Genomic DNA, 23,710 nt, shown 5'->3' with positions numbered 1-23,710 from the left:
CACAGATACTGCCAAGAATTTGGAAAAACCAACGGCACGTACAACGCTATCCTTTTTTCTCCACGATTAAACGATTTGTGGTTGATTAGTCTTAATCAGCTTGTCCTCACACGCGAACTGAATAAACATATACGTGACCACGAAATGATTACCTAACTGCATTACAATGCTCATGATGCGTGACGGATGTGGCCTCAAGGGTCATAGTCAGAGCGTCCTGCAGTTTCTGAGTCAAGGAGAGCCTTTTTCTTGACATTCCTCTTCAGTAGGCATCCTAATTGAAGCGTATCGCTAAAAACAGCTGTCTAGAAGTTTAAACTCGAATTAACCATGACAAAAAAAAAAATGGAAAAAAGGTTAATGTTCTTAACACGTGAATAAACTATGACAGGCGAGATCCCATACTCTTGCGAGTGAACACTTCACGCGCACGCTGCGCGAACAGCTCAGTGCGTCTTCCACGCTCGCGCGTCTCGCTCTCACAATCACGTTCTTGTTCGCGTCTCTCCTCTCGCTCACGTATGTCGTGCGGATTCACGGAGTTCTCTCATGATTCGTGGAAGATTAATCCTACCCATAGTATACCAAAACATGCTTACGGGATCATTTTGAGTAGAGATATACCCTTTTGGAGAAAAGGCTTTTGTGACACCGGTACATTAAGATAACTTATTTCTTCAGCTAGACAGTCGGGTTCTCACCTGTCTATAGGGAATATGTCACACATAAGCCATCACCTCTCATGTCTTTTTATTTCACTCCACAACAGTGGCTTAGTGGCTCAGCCTGGCTGCCGCTTGAGCCTGAAAGAATCACAGGTAAAAAAAAGAAAAAAAGAACTCGCTTCTCTTTTCCTGATAAACCCCTTCCTGTTACGTGGTCCGGTTTACTTTAAGTTGATTAGAGTACCATGCAGCAACAACTGTCATGCTTTGCTACATCTCATGCCCAGGGGCGTAATATGCCAAGAAGTATGTTTCTGGTGGAGATCAACTGGCTGAAAAACAGGAAATGCCACCCACTCCCCCCCCCAACACACCCCCAAAGAGGGCAGGTTAAGAATACGCTGATGAAAGTTGAGAGGGATATGTACACATTAGCATTATTTTGGGTTGAGAACAAACAGAAGGCCGGAAATGCAAATTTTTGTCAGGGAACCTCTTGTCCTGCAAATACCTAGATATTGACAGTTTTCCGAAATAACAAAAAAATTGTTTGGTAGCTTCCGCACACTTTCTCTCTCTGTCATGAGGCACGGACCTCGCCACGCACGGTGCTTACGTCATGCCCTCGAGCCAAATATTTTCCCGTCCGGCTCTCCCACTCAGTCAATACGTACATAGTGAGATGTTTTTATCATGCATTTTGATTGGGTCTCACTAACAATCTACTGAAGGACAACACTTAGACGATGCCACTGTTCGGAAGCGAAACGGAAATCAACAAACACGTTTATTCCATCACGTTAAACGGTAAACTCATGGTAAACGAAAACGACCGCCAAACAAATTGCCATTCGATAAACTGAAAAACGATAGACTCAAAAACTTTCAACTCCTCTCTCAGAAACTCATACACGTCAAAAATAAAAATAAAACAATTTAACCAACGCAATCCCAAAGCACGCGCACGCGAGTCGCGCGCGCACAAGTTCGTTAACGTCTTCTTAACAACCACCATCAACAAATTTGTTCTTTAAATATTATACGCAACCAGTAGATTCCATGTTACCGTAATAGATCAAAGATGACGTCAAGACTGCAATGAACGAAGGCTGAATAAATTAACTTCGAGGGTGAAGAGGAGGTGGGGGTAGATTAGAGGCGCAGGGGAGGGGGGAGAGGGGTCATAGTAGTCTCGTGCCCAGACCTTTTCAGACCTTTCACTTCGGTTACAGTTAATCGGTAGGATCTGGGTACAAGATTAGGTTTAAAGTTATGACAAAGTTAAACAAAATTTTAACTACATTGTTTATTTGTTTATTTGAAAACTTCGTGGATTCAGTGCGTTAACTGTTTACTGGCTTGCCGCTCATTACAATTATCGCTTCTCAGTCTAAAAGACAGCAACACAGGTAGATCCACTTTTGCCTGCGTTTTGAAATCATAAATCTCCACTCTTAACTTGTCGTGTAAAGTAAAATTAAAAGGATTGGCAATGCTGTCTTTCAGAGAGCTATTACAAGTGAACTATTACCCAGGCCCCCAAGGCACCAGACACACGGTCACTTTCAAGGTCGAACAAGCCAAGGTCTTGAAGTTTTTAAACAGATACTGACTTAGTTTATCGTGTTGAGAGCTATTGGTGATGGCTATATGATGTCTAAAGATAGGTTTCTCTGTTCGGGTCTGGTTGAGGTTTTGGTACAAATTTCACCTTCATGTACACGATCACCGCGAGGCACACGGCGCAAAAGATTGCCATAGCAACCACAACAATAGTGGTTATATTGAATGGAGATTCTAGAATTCAAGAGGGACAAAAATTCATTAGAACAAATGAAATGCCATGAACCACTTCTACCAACTAAATAAAAATTCCATGCATGTTTGTACTTCTTGTAAAAAAATTAAACAATAATGAAAATATTAATGATAATAATAGCGAGAAAAAGACCAAGTCTGATTGCAATAACAAAGCCACTCCGGAGCAGATATAAATCGTAACATTTGAGTTTTGCACGATGTAAACCTGGTTTAAATCAAGTTGTACCTTTTTCTGAGTGTGCCGAGTCTTTATTTGTCTCCTTTTGACTTCTAAATAGGAATGGTCCCTCAGTGAGGCCGGCTCGAGCTACATCCTTCGAATTCTCCTTCTCCATTGTTCGCCGTCTTCTCCTGGGGAAATCAGTAAAGCAGTCGACATTGCAGCGGGAGTTGGGATCGGTGGCATTACAAACTACCAATTTACAGTGCAAGTACACAAAGCTGCCGTACTGCCCCGTAAACTGAAATGTGTCAAAACTGAATCGTCTGGTGCCTTGGGGGCCTGGGTAATACTTCACTGTGGAATCCACAACACAGCTATGAAAATAAAACACAAAATGATCACACTAATTTCATGATGCATTAATTCACGATTCAAATGATTTCTTCAACACATCAATAATCCTTATGCACCAACGTTTGCACACAATTCAATCGCCCATATGACAGGAACTTATCCCGCTCGTACAAAAGAAAACAAGAAGTAAACAGAATTTGAATTACCATGCGAAATGGCTATATTTGATGTTTGAAAGTTAAAAGGTGGATACTTAAAATAATTCTTACCTACAATTCCACCCCCCTCCCACCCTTTTGGACGGCGAAAAAATGGCGCTTTCCGCTCTAATGGCGTCTCCTTTGGTTTGGGCTGGATAAAGGTGCAGGGATTACTTTTTCGTTATCACACGGCAAGTCTGCATTTTAAATTTTTCATTACAGGGGGAGAGAGTAAGCCTTAAAAGCTAATTCAGAGGCGGGGGAGGGGGCATAGGTTAAGAAAAGGCCCCACCCACCCCATCCCCTTCATTCTACCAATCTATCGACAAACCCCTCGGTAAAATGCATTTCTCTTCCCAATCTTCCACAGCTTACAGAGTCTATAATCGCGGTTAGACAAGAAGTGTTAAACGACGGCAAGGCAAAACTACGCCAACACCACTGGTTACAAGTTTATGTAAGATTTCAGATGGTTGCATATAATTTGGTCGAAGTAAGAAGTTGAATACAACGTTCATTTACCTTTGTCTTATGATATCATACTGCATGACATCATCAGGATTCTGGGTTGGCGTGGCATAACATTTTTCCTCTCGAATCGTCAGTCGGGTATCTGGCGAATCTACTGCAAGCTGTGCAAGAGAAAAAATAGGGTTCTTAGGCTGGAGGTTGATTTAGATCTGTGCCCCTCCCCCTTCAATCCAAACGCAAAATAGTTTACTATACAAGCTAATAATATTTTTATATATTTACTCCATTTTCACTGCATTAATTTTTGCAGTGGGGAAGGACTAGAAAGGAACATACGAACTATTCGTGCTAGTCCACCCTCCCACCCATCCCACCCCAGGGGAGGACATCCATTACACAGTAATCTCGTGTGTGGGAAATTAACGTCTCCTACCCCAACCCTGCAGGAGACGGGACCTCCATTTATTCCTCCCTATCCGAGAAGACTAGAATATCTAACCATTTCTTGATGTTATAGAAAGGTAGCAAATTCTTCTCAATTATTTTAAGACCCTGATCATTAAGTGATTAAGTGATCACTTAGTCACTTAATGGTTTAAAACTGAGTTTTCGATATCAAACATGGACACCCCCATGGAGCAACTTAGACTTTAAAAACGGTCACATTCTATCAAACGTATTCCCATCATATTCTACCAAATAGGAGGTGACGAAAGAGCTGAATCCCATCTATGCGTGTCAGCAACTTTCGCGGACCTTTCAACATTTTAATTACTCTATGAATTCATAGGCATATTTGTAACATGCGCAGACGTTATTCAGCTCTACCGGAGGTGATACAAAGATGTACATGATCAACCTGAAAGCATTTTCCCGACCTACCAAATTCAATATTCTCAAAAAAAGCACCACACTTGGGTGCGCTTTTGAAGACAATCTCCTGAACGGAATTACCGACCTACCTGTACGAAGAGAGGCTTCCCTAAAGAAACCTTCAGAGGAAAATCCCTGATGCCGAATGGCCGGAGATAATCTTCGTCTTTGAACACAGATATTTCGAGTGTAAATTCTGTTTTCGTTTCTCCGCCGTCCATGGTCATCTTTAACTGGAATGAAAAGGAAAACAAAACAGAACATGGAAGTCAAAGAGGCACAACATGGAACTTAGAAGCCACGGACAATTTAACTTAAGAGTACAAAATGAAAAGAAAAATAAACGTTTATTTAAGCCCTTTACTTTCTAACAACAGAAAGCATAGTCTCCATACTGTTGTCCATGTAATTCTTAAGGTGCTGACAAGGAGAATGCGTTTAATAATCAAGAGCTTCTTCTATTTCCTTTATTTTTTTCTCTTAATGTTTGATTCAGGGGTGATATTGTGAGGAAAAATTAGATGTTTAGATGCTAGCCACTCTTGGTGGTCACAGGATTAATGTTGGTCCTCTAATCCTTAACTCCACAAGATCATCTTCCCGTAATGCCATTTGGGTAAGCAGCAGACATCTTGGAAAAATGTCGGTTTCGCGACCAAAATGGGGGAATAACACAAAAGTGGGGTTTAAAACGGCACTTGCAAACCCTTCACTGGAAAGTGAACCATTCATTGGAGTGGATCTCTCGAACTTAATTAGCAACGAATGTGGATCTGCCTGTTTTCTCTGCAGCTCGTAGAGACAAGGAATATTTTAAATAGAATAGCATCGGTATATTTTTATATCTTTCTTAATAGTATAGTATTGGTATTTTTGTATAAGTATCTTAGAATTTTATTCTATTTAATATTCATTTAATATTTAGCGGTGTTAATTTTGCTTTGTTACTGTATCTCCAATCAGAAGGTATGTTAAAGTACTTTGACACAAAAATAAAGTTATTTATTTATTTATTTATTATTCAAAAGCAAGGAGTGGACAAGAGATCCCTCGCTTTTTCGAAAGGTGGGGGGGGGGGGGGGGGGAAGAATCCAAAACTACACAGATATGGAGCGTGAAAAATGTATGTCAGAAAACTAATGGTTTGGCCTTGATACCTTTCGAGGAATGATTCCGTATGTTGATGTTACTCCTTCCTTTGTGTAATAACAGCTAAAAGGAATGGTAAGTTCAGGCATTCTTGAAATAACACCTTCAATCTCGACCTCTTCCTCCTCTATTTGGTTGCTATAGACAACAGCTTCTCCAGTGTGACTGCTGACCGTTCCACAACCCACTAAGGGCGCGACCAGACTGAAATGTGTCTCGTTTCCGGTCGCTATACACGACTTGTTGTTGAGTCGAAGGTAAATAGGTTTGAAACCGTTCAGAATTCCTTTCTCCACGTCGATTTGCATCTCATTTTTCCTGCAGGACACCGTTACTCCCTCTGTTGATCGAAAAAAAGAAAGCGTGAGTCACTTTTGTCGCCATTACTCCCTGCAGCATCTCTCTCTCTCTTGAATCAAATGTAAAGGTTATGAGAATTAACTAAATGATTACCGATTTAAAAAGTTCCTGATTGTCAAACAAATTCTCTTTTGTGTGTGTGCGTTACATGTACTGCGATTTGTTTTTTGTCACGGACGAGACTCACTGAATGTCACGCAGTTGGGAAATAATAACGCACTATGGCCAGGAAGCTGTGACATGTTGCCAGCGGGACGCGTTGTCTTCGCGCTCTTATCAGTTTGGGTTACATTACAATTGTATCCCTCATTACTGGGTAGTACATAGTACTACTTTTTAAAATACTTTTAAAACTAAAGTAGTGAGCAGCACTCTGCGAACAGTCGTAAAACTTGTTTTATTTTCCGGCACGTTTCGTCTAACTGTCATAGACTTATTCAGGACGTTTTACAAGTAAACACTAAACGCCTGTAGCTATAATCATGGCCCTCTTCACCTTGCCTTACAACTTTTCACAACTTCGCCTGTCCCTGGTCGTAAATCCAGCCAAACCCCTATGATTTTTGGCCCACGTAATAGCCGCTAACTATGGATATGGGGTTGATTTTTTAGACCAAGACACCCCACACCCCCACTGGTGGAAGTTTTGTCCTAATTGATACATGCTTGTTTAGTCTTCACTCGCACAGTTTTAGCCGCCAAAAATTTAGTTCTTGTGGATACGAGGGCTAGAGCAGAAGAGTAACATATGCAACTGATAATAATCGAATTCGCCTTGCAAATGTAGCACATGATCGAAAGAATAAGTTACCCAATGAGCAAAAGAACAAACACGTAGAATATGTAGTATGCATTATTAATGCTGCCAAATGTCAAGTAATCGATGTGTTTGTAATAGTGTTAGGTGACAACTAAGAGTTGTGTTGTTTCCGGTGATAGCGTGAGAGTTCCTCGCAGGGTGAATTTTAACAATCTGTCCTAGAATTAGCTTGCGAGCATGCCTTTCTTACTATCGCTTCAGTAACAGCGTTTCCTCGCACTAACGTTTGAGGCCCTGAGGAAAGCGAGTCTACAAGAGGTCTACAAGAGGTCTTGCATTGAAAAGAAATCCAAGAGCAGATCCCTTTGAGACCTTTCGCCGGCTTTGCTCGTGCCCATGCCTACACGCAGCCTCTCCTAGAATGATGTTACTTTCAGATTTTTCGACCAATTCATCTTTAAAAAATTCTTGAAAATTAACCTGATCCTAAACTAAAAACAAAAACATTTTTGTTTGTTTTGTAACTTAGTAACTCGTCTTCTAACAACGACCTGAAATGACTAATGATCCCGAAGCACGTGTAACGGTAAATTGGGACAGGGAAAAATAAATCTGTTGGTCGTACAGTTGTAAGAAGTTAAGATTTTGTATTTAGAAAGCTGATTAAAAAGAGCGACTGAAACAGACAAATCAATATGATGAAATAACGATAATTTCACCAAATTAAAACACTTTGTGTGTGTGTGTGTGTGTGTGGGTTGCCGGCGACCTTTGTAAGTGGCTGTCTACACCACAAATCTTTGACGGGAACAATTAACAAACACTCTTTATGTTCATAGAGTGCTCTTCTCGCTAGTCCTTACTATGTCAGTTTTCTTCTCTTTTACGAAGTACCACAACTGAGCGATGGCTATCGTTGGCAAGATTCTAAGCCTTTGCTAGCACAAAGAGCAAATAGCAGTACTGAGCTTGAAAAACACATTGGAAGAATAATGCGTCTTTCATCGATCGCTATCACCGCGCATAAAATTAAATAAATAAAGGGTTGACTCAAAGCGAACAAATCAGAAACGCACCGTAAGATATGTTACGCTTTCCTTCTCCATTCACAAAAGCAACTTCTAGCGCAGCAAGAGCCAGGAGGTAAATAAACAGAACGGCCATCCAGAAACGATTAATGACCTTCCCTGCACTGCTCACAGAGAAAACATGTCATGTGGCATGCTGTTACCGCTGGTATGAAGACATATGATACCATATGAAATAATCATTATCTTTGATTTAATTTTTGAAATGTATTATCAGTGAAGTCGGCGGGAATCTAGTCTCCTTTGCAGCCTTTGCTCGGTCTTGTCACGCAGCGCGATCTCTCCCCCAACAGCGGGCGCTTTTGCGTGATGAGACCAAAGCATTGCAAATCGTATAAAACAGTCAGTATGTGTTGAATGAGTTCAAATGAGACTGAATTCTGGTGTCAGATAATTGCAGTTTTGCTACAGGTTATGAGCCCAAATTTGAATTTTTTATGATCCAATGTTTTTTCTTCCTCGATTCTCTTCGGTTCATAAACCTTCATACTCTTTCTTTTCTTTTCCACAATACCATCTACAAGGCGCGGAATGAATTCCACGACATCGTTTTCTTTCTAAGAAGGCAATCAAAGTTTTATGGGTTTCCTGCCCTCAGAATGCCAGTCAAAGTTGAAAACCCTAGAATCACTGGCAAAAGGTATGTGCCTGACTGCACCTTGAACTTGCGCGTAATAAGGGTCAAATGATCCTTTCAAAAATACTAGCGAAACAGGTAAACTGTTTTTCCAGAGACGTGCGCAAAGTGATCGTTTTTGGTCACGTGACTAAAAAATACGTTAGCACAAAAGGCATACGCACGAGATAACATTCCTTCGCATTTCTTTGCCCGAACTTTTGGTGTCTGTCGTCGTTTATCCACTTTCGTTTAGTAATACAACATGATCCAGCTAAAAGTGTTGTATAATATTTCTTTTCAGCTAAAATGGAATCGATTATCACACATCTTGGGCTAACGTCTACGCTGTTATCACGGATATAGGACCTTCCTTGTTTGTTTATGGAAAAGCTCGCCATCGTTTGATTCTCAGCAATGTGAAGGAATGCGATCACGTGCGCTTCTATTTGAGGCGTCGGGGATAGATCACGTGGGCTTATTTCAAATATGTTTCTCTCCAGCGGCAACTGTTTCGCGCGTCTCCGAAAAAACAGTCTACCTGTTTCGGTAGTATAAAGATCAGTGACTTCCACGTTTTCTAAAATGTCCACTTTCAAATTTCCTTCTTTAAATCCACTTTGAAGAGGGTTTTTGAAAAACTCCGTTTTGGGAAGACAATTTATCTGGATCAGCGCGGAGGGTTCTTGGCCTTCCTATATTATGTACTGCCATACAAAGAGATTCACATGTCAGTATTACAAACTTGTTATTTGCCCGCTGTCATAGTCCATACATCTCCTTCGACAGCCATCAAAACAGCAAACTTGCTGGACTGAGCAATCTCCCGTATCGTCACACTGGTGCTTCAGAGAAGTAGCACAATGATACTCTGTCGGCTGAGGGCAATTGTCTGGCAAAAGAAAAAAGAATTACAGTAAATGGTTTGAACTTGGGGGTAACATGTGATATTGTAGTCTGGTCGTCCTGGGAGGAACTGTTGTCGCCACTACCGACAACAGTGCTGCTCAGGACGACCAGACTACACTATCATTAAAATAATAATAATAATAATAATAATAATAATAATAATAATAATAATAAAAATAATAATAATAATAACAATAATAAAAATAACACAAAAAAGAGAGAAGAAGCGATTCGGGCAGGCCTCTGATGCTAGTGAGATCCTGGTGCAATTATCCTTACCTAGGGAATCCTTTTCCGGATCGTGTCAACGCGCGTGATAGATGGAGGCATGAGTGAAGGAGGGATTTCGGGTGGTCGTCAGTATTGAACAGTAAGAGACAAGTCATTATAGAGATCTAGCACCGCGTCTACGTGAAACGTGAGCGGCAAGAGTGACCACGTGACCTTGTTTTCCCCGTCATTTTTTCACTTTTGCCGATTGCGCTTTGCCGTTTCTACATGCCGGAAAAAGGGCACCAAAACTATTTCTTGTAAATCATACAAGGACGCCTCCACATCCACCATGACGTGAGCTCACGCGAGGCTACAGCAGCAAGGTTCACGCTATTTTACGTGGAACGTGAAAGGGCAAGATGACGCTTGCCGTTTCACGTAAACGCGGTGCTAAATCTCATTATTAACTATGCCCGTGGGGGGAAGGGAGGAGGGAGGGTGCAGGAGTTTTGGGATCACATGGTTTTCAGGGGGGAAAGGGAGGGGGAGCAATCGTCACCAAGAGATTTTAAAGGGGGGGTCTGACTATTGAAAATTGACTGACAATCAACTGCCAGTGAGGGGTGATCATCAGAATATTACAGAGACCTGCGGAAGGGTCTCAGAGGCGTTACGGCTTTTACGGCTAACGGTTAAAATTTTGGCCAATTTACAGCTAACGGTTAGTTTACATTGTGGGCACCAGAAATATTTTTACGATTCACTTTTCTTTTCGTAACGGTTAAAATTTGTCAATTTTACTCCTAACGGCACGACATCTTTGCGCTGTTTATGGCTAACAGTTAAACCCATTATGTATTAGGACCCTCCTAAGGGGGGTGGTCAGCTAAAGCTAAAGTTGATCGTGACAGACAAACCCCACCCTTCCCCTCCCCCTTTGGTACGATAATTAATTTCTGGTTTGTAAGCCATGGGCAATCTAAAACCAGGTTTTCTTCTTTTTCTGCGCTAAAAGCGATGGGACGCGGGGGCGATAACTGCCACCATAGGGAATGATCATTACTTATAGTGGCACTGACCCTATCGAAAAGAGAAATCATAATGAGGTAAACCCACCTGTAGAAATAGCACCTAAGGCTTTTGGCGAGGGGGCCACACAAACTCTGTAGCATCCATTAGAGCAGCACTTCTTGTCTTTGACGCAGTCGTTGTCCATGAAACACTCGTCCGCATCTGACACACATGGAGGAGGAGGCGACTGGAGGACTGGGCACGTGCCTTTCTTATCTTTTTCAAAAGAAACGACATCACAGCATTTCAGATCACAAGGAGAAAAAAAGTAACTTTTTGCCTTTAAGAAGATAACAATGGCTAAATACGTAGCCATATTCTGGCTTTGATTGACATCCTAACTATGTATGGATGAAAAAAATACTGGGCACTTTTCCCTACGAATGCCTCAGAAAGAGTTCATCGATCCTAAAAAGAAAATCAGAAACATAAGGTATTAAGCTCACATGTCTAAAAGAGGAGCAAGCTGTCTTTGTCCACAAGGTTTTCCATTCTTCGATTTATTTTACTTTCTAATAAAATATATTTGACTGATCTTACTGAGAGGACTGGAACTAGACTTCTAGAATATGGAGTAGCGTTGTACTGCATAGATCCTCAATTCTGCCCGAGGCAGACTTCAAAATTTTTAACTTGAAGGCTCGATCAAGGAAATTCTATCATAACAACTCCACACTCATTTTTGCATTCAGGGTTACAATCTCTTTACTGCTAAATCAAAGAAAACCGGACGGTAAAATTAAAGCAAAAATAAATGACAAATACTCGACACACACTCGCTTTTCCTCGTAGCGACCAAGCGCAAACAAATGAACCTTTTGACTTTTTGACGAAACTCCCAAAAGGAATCGGGTGTGACAAATTCTCCCACCAAGTGCCAACTAAAGGGAAAATTAACCCAGTTTCTCCCTGCCACTTCGGAACTCTTATTTCTTATTTACGACACATAATACAAACCAATCCTTACTCAGCGTTGACGAGGACCTAGTCGCTGGATCCCAACACTGCCTTCTACAGCCGGTGAAACAACAGTAGGTGTCATTTGCACATTCATCATCATTATTGCACATGTTTTTCAGCCCCACGTGACACGTACTGGATTTTATAGCGTCAGGACACTTGTTGGCTGAACTAGTGTTGACTAAAAAAGGAGATAATACATGCTGACTTTTTAGATTTCGTGCATCATTCCTCTAACGACGGGTGCAGTTACTAAAAAAGCTGGGCAATGATCAAACCTGCATTTATTACGCGCTCCTTACCAAATATCCTGAGTAAAATTTCTTGTTAACTAAATGAGAGCGAAATAACTCTATCTCCGGATTTTTCGTTCTCCTGCTTAAACTTCTCGTCTAAGGGCATATTTATATAGCCTCGGGTACCCAAGACAACCTTCCCCTCTTGACAGCTTTACGGCGCGTTTATATGAACTTGCAAGTTGTAATAGCTGTCCAGTTACCAGTCTCTTCGCTGACCTAAGACACACGGGCTTCGGTAACAATTTGAACCGTCTCATGTCGGTGAGGCGAGCGACCCAAAACCCAAACTAAAATTCTATGGATACGTTGTCCTCCATCTGAATTCGAGCATGCGAGGGTTTCCCAAAATTCAAACATTATATGAAAATGCAGAATTTTTACAAAACATGTTCATTCGGTAAGCTATCAAAGACCTACACCATAGATAACTTGCCAGGGTAGACTTGGAAGCATTTGAACTTACCAAAACCAACATCACCAAAAACTGGATTTACACATCTGTTGAAGCAGCCATTATTACAACACTTCTTAACAGGGAAGCAGTCTCCGTCGTTTTGACATTCGTCGAAGTGTGCGATGCAAAACTCAGGCTGGATGAGGTTGGGACAGTTACCAGGCCTTGGCACTGAAACACGGAGGAGCCCCAGGGTCAGAGATCAGACAAGGAGAACTGACAGATAGGCCAACCTAAAGACATCCCACGGAGAGACACTGACCCGGCCAAATGAGCCCACAAACACAAAGATATAGGGGGTAGCGGTTGAAGGAAACTGTGGTGATACGTCGGTGGGAGGGGGGAAGAATATAACAAGAACGGCCATCATAAAGGGTTTCTAGAGCTGAAATTTCGAGCGTTAATTAGCCCTTCATTAGAGCGAACAGAGGAACTGTAGATAAATGGAGCCGTGTTATTGAGGAGAACATGGTAAAAAGTGAAAAACAAGAATAAACTAGTTGAATGAAAAGCGTTCGTTGATAGCATTGGGATTAAGAGTGCCGATTTGAGAGAGCAATTTTTGTTCTAAAACCATATAGATAGTCTAGTCAAACAGTTGGCCGTGATCAAGCACACACTGACTAACAAACAGTTATCCAGTTGCGAAGATTGAATAGACTTACAGACTGAAGTACAGGCCAACGATAAGACGCTCTGCATTTTGAAGGCAGTTTTGAACGACTCACAAAAAGAAAAAAAAACGACCTAAACAACAACAATAATAACAGCAACAAACAAAATAAAAACGACAACAAAACAAATAAACAAAAAAGAAACAACAAAAAATGAAACGTACAAAAACAACAAACAAACAAACAAAAACACTTAAAGCAAAGACGAATATCCTCGTGGCCGAGTGTTTTGTTGGTAAAACGGAGCGAAATAAAGGTACGGCGCGATATTAGTGGCTTAACCGCTACAATCGCGTCATTTACTATCACACTTAGTCTTACTGATTGCACGCCTGGAACAGGCTAAGCTCCTCGAAAATAAGACAGACTACTGGCTTCAATATCTCACTTTGTATCCGAGCCGGGAAGCCTTCAGCGGTGGCACATCTTGTGCGACACCCATCATAACAACAAAGTCCACCAGATAGGTAGCTGCAATCCGTATGATTCAAGCACTGATTCCGAAGAGTCATTGGACACGGTTTGGGCTTCTCTGGCGCTGGACAGTTGTCTTGCAGAAAAAGATTAAAAACACTTTTACCCTCAAGAATTCATATTGAATTATCCTTACTGTCCTAGGGACTGATTAATAATCTTTATCAGGGGGAGTCCGGATATGGCTGTGTCTCAATATTATATTGACCTGACCTCCCCTCCCTAAGGCTCTGTAGTTTTCAAATGATCCCCCTTATTGTCAGTCAGTTTTCTATAGTCCCCCTTTAGACTCTATTAGCGACAACTGATCTCCCCTCAGTTCCCTTGAAAACCATGTGATCCCTAAAATCCCCCCCCCTCCGAAACAAACAAGGACTGGTCCCCAGCTTGTTTGACCATTTTAACGAATTCAAGCGCAATTAAGCTTGTTTGTGCGTTTTGTCCAATTGAACCATTTCGCCTAGTTTAACAATTTTAACCACTTGAGCCAATTCAGCTAGTTTGCGCATTTTCTGCAGTTGAAGCATTTTTGCGAGTTTTTGAGAGCTGGATGTATATTTCTTCGTTCATATATGCTTTATTATCATCAAAAACGTGCGCTTCATGAACTAAAGTTTACTATCCCTTCATTTCTAAAAAGAATTACAACTTTCCTGTATCAATTTACATACTGTAAATCAAGAATTGCGAATCAAACTTTGTGTAGGCGTGAATTACCACGACCTCTTTTCGTTACAAACAAAGTTGGAATTGCCTCGCAGCCCAGGTTAGAAATCATCTTTTTCTGTGGAGATTCAGAATGCCCCTACCTTGTATTTGCGCCTTTTAATCGCAAGAGTCAAACCTTTAATTCTCATAACAGTTTCGATTAAGTGTCGGACAACACATTAATGAAAGTTTGGAAACATCTTGGAGATTTTAAGGACCAGGCAAGGAAGAAAAGCTGGGACAACAAATTTCAGATCTTTGAAGTTAGATGGTTTGAAAGGGTTATTGCTGTGCAGCCTTGAAAAAAACTAAAAGGAATTAGCGATGGCAAAATGTGGCTTTAAAACGAATACGCGCACATGGTAGAGAAATGTTTCGCATCGTGAATAAGACGTGAAAATGTGGCAAATAAATGTGAAATCTCTTTTCTCGCATCAAAAAGCTTGTACGTCGCCGGAATCTGTGCGCCCTCTTTTCGCGCCAAATCCACCTATTTTCCTGGCATTCTTAATCTAGAAGGTACACCTTACATACCTTGCAGCTGAACTGCTCCTACAGCGGGAGAAGCGCAAATTTTGTAGCAGCCATTTGAGCAGCATTTTTTGGATGGTTCGTCGCAATCCCAGTCATACTTGCATTCATCATAATCAGACGGGCAGAATTCAGATGGTGGAGTCAGTGAAGGACAAATGCCTGGCCTAGGTATGGCTGCAAGATATTTTAAAGACAACAAATCAAACGAAGGAGAAGAGAAAGGAGTAATTGATCTTCGTATACTGAGGAGGTTTTTGGAGTAGATATGTTAAAGGGAACCATGAAATCCCACTGGCTTTGGTGGAAAATATGGGTTAGTAACTCGCAGCAATAGAACAAACCCACTAGCTCGATGTTCGCCATGTCGTTAAAATTACGGCGTGTTTTCAACCCCTCCCCTCCTCTCCCCTAAAAGAAAAAAAGGAAAAAAAACCTGCCCAGATAAAAAGTTCATTAAACATCTGAAAAACTTGAGTTTTAGTACTTGGGGATTTACAAGAGCACAAAAAATTAAAGCGAGGAAAAATGCGCGACAAAAGACAGACACACAATAAACAAGCATGTACAAAAAAAAAAACAACAAAAAAAACAAAAAAGATCAAAACATCATGAAATATTTGAACAAACAAATTTCTTGCAACTTAAGGATGATCCATCCACCCACCCAACCACCCCCCCTTCTTGCTGGAGATTCACTCCTCACCCCTCCCGTGCTCTTAAGGAACTAAAGCTTTTTCTGGTACCTTTCGTCGAGGGCCGACTGGTGCTGGAGGGCAGGCTCCTACAGCGCCGTCTGCATCCATCATGACAACAAAGGGTTCCTTCTGGACACGACTCCTTATCCACGCAAGTGTTTCTTAGTCCAACTGGGCAAATCAGGTTTTTACCGGCCTTAGGACAAGTATCTGGAATGAGAACTCATAAGTTAAAAACATAGCTTCCGGAGTAAAGAAGGATGTTTTCCGTCATTTCACGAGCGGAGGAGCTTGTGGAGGTTTTTGAAACCACAAATATGTGTATAAAGCAGTACTTCTGCAATAGAAAAGTGTCGGTAGGGCGAGAGTTGACAAGAATATTCATGGGGATCGGAGTTGAAATCATTTCATGCAATCTATTTTGTTTTCTTTTTTAATATTCGAATCAAGGTCCGAATACCGAGCCACGCGAATTCCTCCTTCAAAGCGGAATTAGCCCAAGTCTCATAGCTAGTCCTAGATCGACTAGTAAAGGACGCAATACTTGCGCGCGGCGGACCCAAATTGTAAATTGAATAAGGGGTAAGTTTCTGAAGAAACTGTGGTGCTGCGTCGGTGGGGGTAACAAAGTAATTCGGTTTTATCAACCAAGTTGAAATTGTAAACGGGTCACCGTACAGAGTTAAATAGCTGACGTTTCGAGCGGTAGCCCTTCGTCATCGCTCGAAACGTCAGCTATTTAACTCTGTACGGTGTACAATTTTAACTTGGTTGATAAAACCAAATTATCAAATTGTAAGTTGCTCTATTACATTTTAACAATTCATCCAATACCTGATGCGGGCTCAGTAGAGATGCACCTTCGTCTACAGCCATCAAAGCAACAATGTGTACCAGTGGCACACTGCTTGGAATCGTCACAGAGATGCTTCATTGATTGGGGACAGCGGTCATACGCCACAGGTTCTGGACATTTGACTGCTAAGGAAAATAAGAAGGTAATACACTGTACGGAACTGGCAAAACACGCCCAACACGGGGAATGTCCACTCAAAATGGCCACCTTGTTATTCGCCTGGGTACTCCGAAAGTAAAGTGTTTTGTCCAAGAACACAACACCTTGGCCCTGCCAGGTCTTTAACACAGGCCTCACGGCCCGGAGCCCAGTGCACTGACCGAAGTCCACCGTGTTTTTCAAAAGTGCCTTTACAACTCGAGTTTGGCTATTTCAGAACCCCCTCTAATGGCTAGGTTGTTATAGTCGCTATCTGTCGTTTCTTTCCTTGCATTAGAAGACATTGACGTTACACTACCTGCTGGAGCCTCAAGTTTTCCTACCAATGGTGCAGGCGCCGTACAGACTTTATAGCATTTATTGGAACAGCACTTCAGGTCCCCGACACAGTCCCAGTCAATAAAACATTCGTCCACGTCGGACACGCACAGTTCCGGTCGCCGAAGAACAGGGCACAATCCAATTTTATCTTCACCTAAAATCATTGTAGAAAGCATCTAAGATACCGTCCTTAAGTTACATGGAAAACAGGGAAAACAGAACTTGACAAAGTCGCGATCGATTCTAGCTTTACAACAATGTAAAGAATTGCTTTTATTTGGATAAGATAATTTCGTTCTCCATTTTTGGTTTTTTCCGTCGTTTGACTCGCATCACGCTTCTTAGATTATATTTTCAAACAAAACCAGAAGCCCATTACCCGGAGCTTCCATCTCGGTTGTACCCTTGAGTCAACCCTGTCCCGTATCTTTTTATTTTTAGAACTGAGATATCTGCGGGGGTTCTTTAATCTTTCCGCGCTTTCCGCCATTATTGAAATAATTTCGTGCGGCCTGCAAGTTACACAAGAGAGACGTAACACAATAGAGACGACAGCTCTCTTATGATTGGCTATTATAAAAACACCCGCGAAAACCGCCATGGGAGGTGCTTCTAAAAATAGAAAGATACAGGACAGGGTTAGCTCAGAGGGTCAGTATGGAAGATGGAAGGTCCGGGTAATGGGCTCCTGACAAAACATATTGCGGTTAAAGCAATTTGTCAAAACGATTGTCCCTCGTCAGCTCAAATACACCTGCATAGAGGTCTATACCTTGCGCTCCAGCCGAATTTCTATTAGGATCCAAACATTTCCTCCTGCAGCCATCAAAACAGCAATAGGTACCATTGGGGCATTCCACATCATTGTTACAAGTGTGCGCCAGTCCAATGTGGCACCTGGTCGAATTAGAGACGATGGGACACTTTCCCGCCGCCTCTCCTTGAATCACTGATAGTAAATATAAAGTAAATATTTAATAATACAGAAACCTTAGGAAACCCTCCATTCATGAAAACACTTTGAAACGCTATACACATATAGCAGTCTCCGGGCAGCTCGGAAAGCAGCAAAACTCTAGAATAAAAATTTGTCTTTCAAACCGGCACTCTTAAACCGCCACAGTATCAAATAACGTTTTTCACTGTTTCAACTTATTGGTTCTGGTGTTTTTCACCGTACCATGTTCCCACCAATAGCGAAGCTGCATCTTTCCGTATATAGATCACAAAAAAACCGCAATTCCTCAATTCGCTTTTTTTCCCACTGACGTAGCACCATATTTAGGAACTTACCCTATCTACTTTTTATTAGTTGCCCGACCTAACTCAGTAAATAAATTTTCTATCATATGACCACCGACTATAATTTTTGAAAAATTCGAAAAGTTTGTTTCAACTTTAACAGGAGCCGATAGACTGGCCTACGTGGGAAAGCTACCAAAAAGGTTCCACAATAAAAACTTTCCTTTTTTTCTCTTTATTTCTCGAAAAAAAAAACAAAACAAAACAAATTCACAAGTTATCGAAAAAGGTGACTTATTTTCTTATTCTTGTTCGCGTTTTTTTCCTTGTAACAACAGCGAAAATTTTCGCTTTACAAGTGCACCAGAGGGCCGGACTGCTTTTTCCGGACCGGGTCACGTGTACCCGTCCGCCCTGCACACGTCAACTTACACTATAGTTTTCTATGGGATTGCGCGAGCAGGTCGGACGGGTCATATGATAAAATGGTTTCTGAAGTATACTCTAAATTAACCAGGGAAAAATAGTGGCTGTTTTTTCAGTTTCTCTGTAGTCCTCTCTAAAACTTTCTTAACGTTTCCCTGTGCGAGCCCACACAGGTTTGAAAAAGGCTAGATCCTTTAATCGATGATCCAGGTCAGTTTGAACGTATAACACAGCACCAAGGCACCGTGCTCAGAGCATGGAAGGAGCCTGGGAACAACGTGAGTGTAAACAAACCCTTAATATTCGACTTACCTTCACCAATATTAGGTCCCAAGCCAGATTGACTCGTGTTTGTTGCCAGTCCCACTGGATCCAAACATCGCGTGAAGCACGTGTTACCACAACATTTCTTTCCTGGATAACAATCCGCATCGAATTCACACTCATCTGAGTCTGAGATGCACATCGGTGGTGGTTTAGTGGATGGACACTGGCCGGGTCTGTCAGCTGAAAGGAAAGTCAAAGATTATCGCAAAGATAATTGTATTCGTCATTTTGTGAAATTTGGCTGACCTAGTGGCTCAAAGCAGGCAAAACAAAACAAGGCCCTTAAGCGCTGGGAATCACAGAATGCTCAATATTTGTGGGAAAATTCCGGTTGGTTTAACTGTGGCATAATGGTGAGGGATTTACGAATTCGATCGGCCAACCGAATGAGATTGCTTGTAATATTTCCAGATGACACAAACCGCGCGGAAATGTCCTGGAGACGTCGGATTCATTCAAATGGTAAGGGTTGTCCGCCGCTTCATTCCGAATGAAAAAAGAGAAGTACAAGTATCTCGGTAGGCACTGCATTATTTCTCAAAGGAATTTTCGGAAAATTTCCTTACCACATGAATTCATGCCGAAATTTCAGGATTTTGTTTGACCTAATGGGTAAGCAACCACAGTTTTGAATCTGATTGATCGAGTAGATAGTGTGATTTTTTTTGACCAATCACAGAGCCATCTTCATCCACTCGTAAATTGTAGTGAAGCACTAATTAAAAATGTAAGCTTCAAATATACGTTTATGACGAACTGTGACAACACGACGGTCTTGCTTGAAACAAAAATCAAAGAAATGCTGACTTAAATGTTTAGAGTATGACGATATATCATGCGTTCGCGGTCAGGTAATCAGCTGTGAGCCGGACCATGCGCTTTGGCTCAACGCTGAGTAGGTTGAACAGATCGTGTGCAGAAGTTTTGTAATTGAATAAATAAGGTTTGAGTTGCGTTTAAAACGGAATACTCTCGTGATTTATACACAGGGGATGTAGTAACTTACTTTCTATCCCGCTAGGAAAACCTTTGGGATCAGCGCATCTTCGGCGGCAGCCATCAAAACAGCAAAGTCCTCCTGGAAGGTAGCTACAATCTGAGTCCTTGGAACATTGGTTCTTGAGGTTTATGCGGCAGCTAATAGATTGCTTCTGTGGGGGACAACTGGCTGGGATAAAAAAAAAAAAACAGTAAGGGACAGTTTCAGATTCTGTTAAAATACTTTTGCGAAAGCGAATGGGTGGTTACTGACAACAGAGTTTAAATTCCTGTTACACAGTACCATTATTAGGGTTATCTCTCTCAAATATAACTGTAAGCTTGAAAAATCTCGCAGGCACTCTGCACTTGAACAAAAAGGCTAATTGAGTTGAGTTTATCCCGGTTTCCATAGCTGCCAGTGGTATTGCCACACCACCCTAGATGGGTTGTTAGTCAGACGCAGGTTACCGCCCAGAAAATCATCAACTATCAATACTCCTTGCCCAATAACACAGGTAACCGTTCGCTAGCTCGGATCCGATCTTTTTATTCAGAGTTCAACGCACCATCGGCTTCTAAGCCCAGTCTCCTACTATCGATGTGTAGCCTACTGCCTCACAGGGAGGTCACCTATGGCCTCGCAGGTCTCACAGGGAGGTCAGCTATGGCCACAAAGAGTGAGCTACTATTTTGTTCGTCCGGGCGTGCTTGTCACGCGTAAAATATTGCGCATAGAGCATGCGTATTGTAAACTATGAAATGACCTTATGGTGAGACATGCTTTATAATAACAACTCGTGGCTTGCGTAAAATGCGTCGGACGAGAGGGCATGCATGTTACAGGTACCTAAGATAGCAGACTGCTGGAGACAAAGAGCTCCTTTCAACCCCCACGTGGGTGGCATGCCTGTCTTAGTCACCCACATCCACTTGAAACGCAGGCAAAAACGAAACAAAGAAAGTTTCAAAATATTACTAACATTTGAGTAGTACCTCGAAGAGCACCAATATTAGGCTCAACACATTCTTTGAAGCAATCGTTAAAGCAGCATTTTTTTGTGGATCCTGGACAGTCCCAGTCAAACATACACTCGTCCGAATCCGACACACAGGGGCCTGGAGGCGGGGACAGCTGTGATGGACAGGTTCCCAATCGAGGAGTACCTGTAGAAATTAAAAAAGGAACTCTTAATTTGCTTCCTAAAGAAGACATAAACTTAAAAAAAATGTGCGTGGGAGCATTTTTGGTACCTTGGCTAGCACCCCTACTGTTATTGGACGGGTCTCTACAGCGTCTTCGACAGCCATCATTACAGCACAGTGTCCCTTTCCGGCACTTGATGCTGTCAGTGCACGTGTTCTTCAGTCCAATAAAACAAAGAAGGTTCTTAGGAGGCGCGGGGCAAGTGTCTGCGATGAAGAAGAGAAGAATCACGAGTCTTAGTGAAACTGCGGAACATTCGAGCTTGGAACACAGCACAACCCTGCTAAAATGACTAACCTGGGGCCTGGGCTACAGCAACATAAAGAAAAGCCAGCAGAACCAAAACTGTTTTCAGGATCATGGTCTGATTCAACTAGAGTAAAAACATCAATTAAATTAATAGTAATAGCCAAAAAAGTATTACCAATAACGTGAAAGGAAGTTGTTTAGCGGGTGTACAAATTTGCGTGGGAAGTTATTCAGTTCGGACGGACTGTTTTAAGCCGCCAGACTGGCTTTAGAAAATAAGAGGCCTTAGGGTGACATACATCCGTCACCCTGGTCCCCCTAATCCCCCCCCCCCCAAAAAAAAAGTCCACCCTCTCGCAACTTATCCTTGACTATGGGCGATATTTTATTTCAAACAAATTTCCTGCCCCGACTTTTTAGCATTATCCAACTATATTTATCGATCAGGACTATCTATATTTATTGATCAGGACTATTTATATTTTCACGGTGAAGGGCAGACCATAGATATATAGATATATTTATCTCCAGTTTAGCATAATTCTTTTATTGAGTGCCACTTCACACTGAGTGTCGGGTGGTACTCAAAAAAAAGAAAAGTTTACCGCAAGAAACAACTTTAAAATTATTTCTCTTTCTTCTTTCTTTTTGTCATAATGATAACCTTGCTCCTTACTGAAGAACACACTCGGTTGCTTTCAGTGAGTAAAAAAAAAAAAATGAGACAACGATTATTCGTTATTGAAATACTGCGAATCGCTTAGAAGCTTAACCTCAAGAGTCTTATCAGTCAAACTCGCACATCAAGGGGCGACTTTAATCTCCTTTGTATCCCACATTTCAGGGATGTCACGCAACGCGGAGTGCACCAGAGCACGCCAACAATCCTGTTATTTTCCGTCTCTCTCAGCCACACCCCTAAGAGAAACGTCTGCACCCAACTGAGACACATCACCAATCCTCTTGTGATCAAACTCTTTTAAACACACCCTCGCAGTTTGACGCGACCACAAAACCTCAACGGACGTACATGTTTTAATCTATTTTTCGGAAGAATCAGCTATGTTATGCAAAAAGAAATCGAATAACCACATACGTTCTCTGTTTACCGAAGCACAACTGTGTAAAAATGAGGCAATTTGAGTTCTAACTCATTTCGGGGGAAAGTATGAGATACATATGTTCATATGATCGCAAAGATACCGCAGGGAGAGACTCGCGCACACTTTTTACGCAGCCTCGTTGCATGACATCCCCAAAACCGGAGGGAGCGGGAATTAGAGTACCCATGCCCTCCCCCCTCACCCTCGCCGAAGTTTCTCTAACGGAATAGACCCGTATAAACTGCATATAGCTGCCACCAAATATAACCACTAGAAAACTTACTCCCAACAGATAACAAGTTAATTATCAAGGTGCTGTTGCCAATTACACGATCTTCGGTTATAACAATCTGATCTTTGTACCTTTGGACAGACACGCGAGCAGTTAAATTTTACAGCTGGATAAGCAATCAGTTAATAACCCTCGAGTTTTCCAGCTTCTCTCGTTATTAACAACTAAGCTATCCAGTTTTATTTGCGATCAAAGCATCAACGAGCCAGTAAGAGCAGAGCTCGAAGACCTTTAAAAAAAGCGAACACGTCGATCGCTAATCGCAGATTAAGCCGTACGCTATTTGCTACTGTCGATGAGCCTGTGGAGATGACTCAATCAAAAAAGATGATGGATAGAGATAGCCAAAACAATCCTTCCTGCTGAGAAGTCAAGACAAGCTTATCTCCTCTTGACCAAAAAGTAAACTACGATACTGCAAGCATCGGTAGACGATGGAGTTACGCATGGGAGCTATTTGTAGCGTCTGTGACGTTCCCTTGAACTAGTGCTGATTGAAACCTTACCGTAATGATCTGTGTTGGAGATATGCGATGCCCAGAGGCTCGACGGAAGGAATCTTTTAAACAGTCTCAAACAGTTTGTGCTCTTATTCTCAAAAGAATCTTCCCTTTGCTTGAATAAAGAGCACAGTGACGTCTTTAGGATGGAGAAATTCCAGACGAAGGTTGTAACGCGATATTTACGTCTTACGAATTTATAGTGTTTTGGTCACGCAAGGCTGACGCAAAACATTTTAGAATGTGCCTGTCAAAACATATCTTTCTTTAACTTTCTTTTCACTGAGCCTGAGTAAACTGATTGAAATTACCTTTCAAGAAAACAAAAACAAAAATGAATACTTTTGCCGAAGGTTAAGTGAAAATATGCAATGGGAAATTCCAAAACGTTCGTTTCAGAGCAGAAGCCCGCGCACTTGGGACAGATTATAATATAACAAAGAAATCAAGGATACATAAGAACTCCTGTACCTCAAAGGTGGAAGCTGTCTTTTAACCCTTTCAACTCTATGAGTGACCAGCATTTAACTTCTCTTTAC

The 23,710-nt window shown here is 41.7% G+C and overlaps 1 protein-coding gene across 2 annotated transcripts; it reads right to left on the bottom strand.

Moving 5' to 3' along the window:
- Positions 1-1,956: 1,956 nt before the first annotated feature.
- Positions 1,957-23,318, bottom strand: LOC111334472 (uncharacterized). 2 transcript variants are annotated; one of them, XM_088742077.1, is made up of 21 exons: positions 23,178-23,318; positions 21,325-21,400; positions 21,075-21,233; positions 20,817-20,987; positions 19,849-20,010; positions 18,828-19,022; positions 17,620-17,796; positions 16,825-17,001; positions 16,346-16,492; positions 15,560-15,721; positions 14,817-14,990; positions 13,489-13,650; positions 12,436-12,597; positions 11,681-11,854; positions 10,759-10,929; positions 9,266-9,412; positions 5,705-6,036; positions 4,637-4,780; positions 3,726-3,835; positions 2,713-3,023; positions 1,957-2,462 (listed from the first exon to the last, which is right to left on the bottom strand). In XM_088742077.1, the coding sequence occupies exons 2-21, from the start codon at positions 21,386-21,388 to the stop codon at positions 2,323-2,325; spliced, it is 3,441 nt and encodes a 1,146-aa protein (XP_088598203.1). In that variant the 5' UTR covers positions 21,389-21,400; positions 23,178-23,318; the 3' UTR covers positions 1,957-2,322. The 2 variants fall into 2 exon arrangements, with proteins under 2 accessions (XP_088598203.1, XP_022795961.2); XM_022940226.2 differs by having other exon boundaries at positions 16,346-16,489.
- Positions 23,319-23,710: the final 392 nt, after the last annotated feature.

Source organism: Stylophora pistillata, chromosome 12 (genome assembly GCF_964205215.1).
Source record: "Stylophora pistillata chromosome 12, jaStyPist1.2, whole genome shotgun sequence".
Classification (NCBI taxonomy): Eukaryota; Metazoa; Cnidaria; class Anthozoa; order Scleractinia; family Pocilloporidae; genus Stylophora; species Stylophora pistillata.
This window is presented reverse-complemented; position numbering and strand designations above follow the sequence as displayed.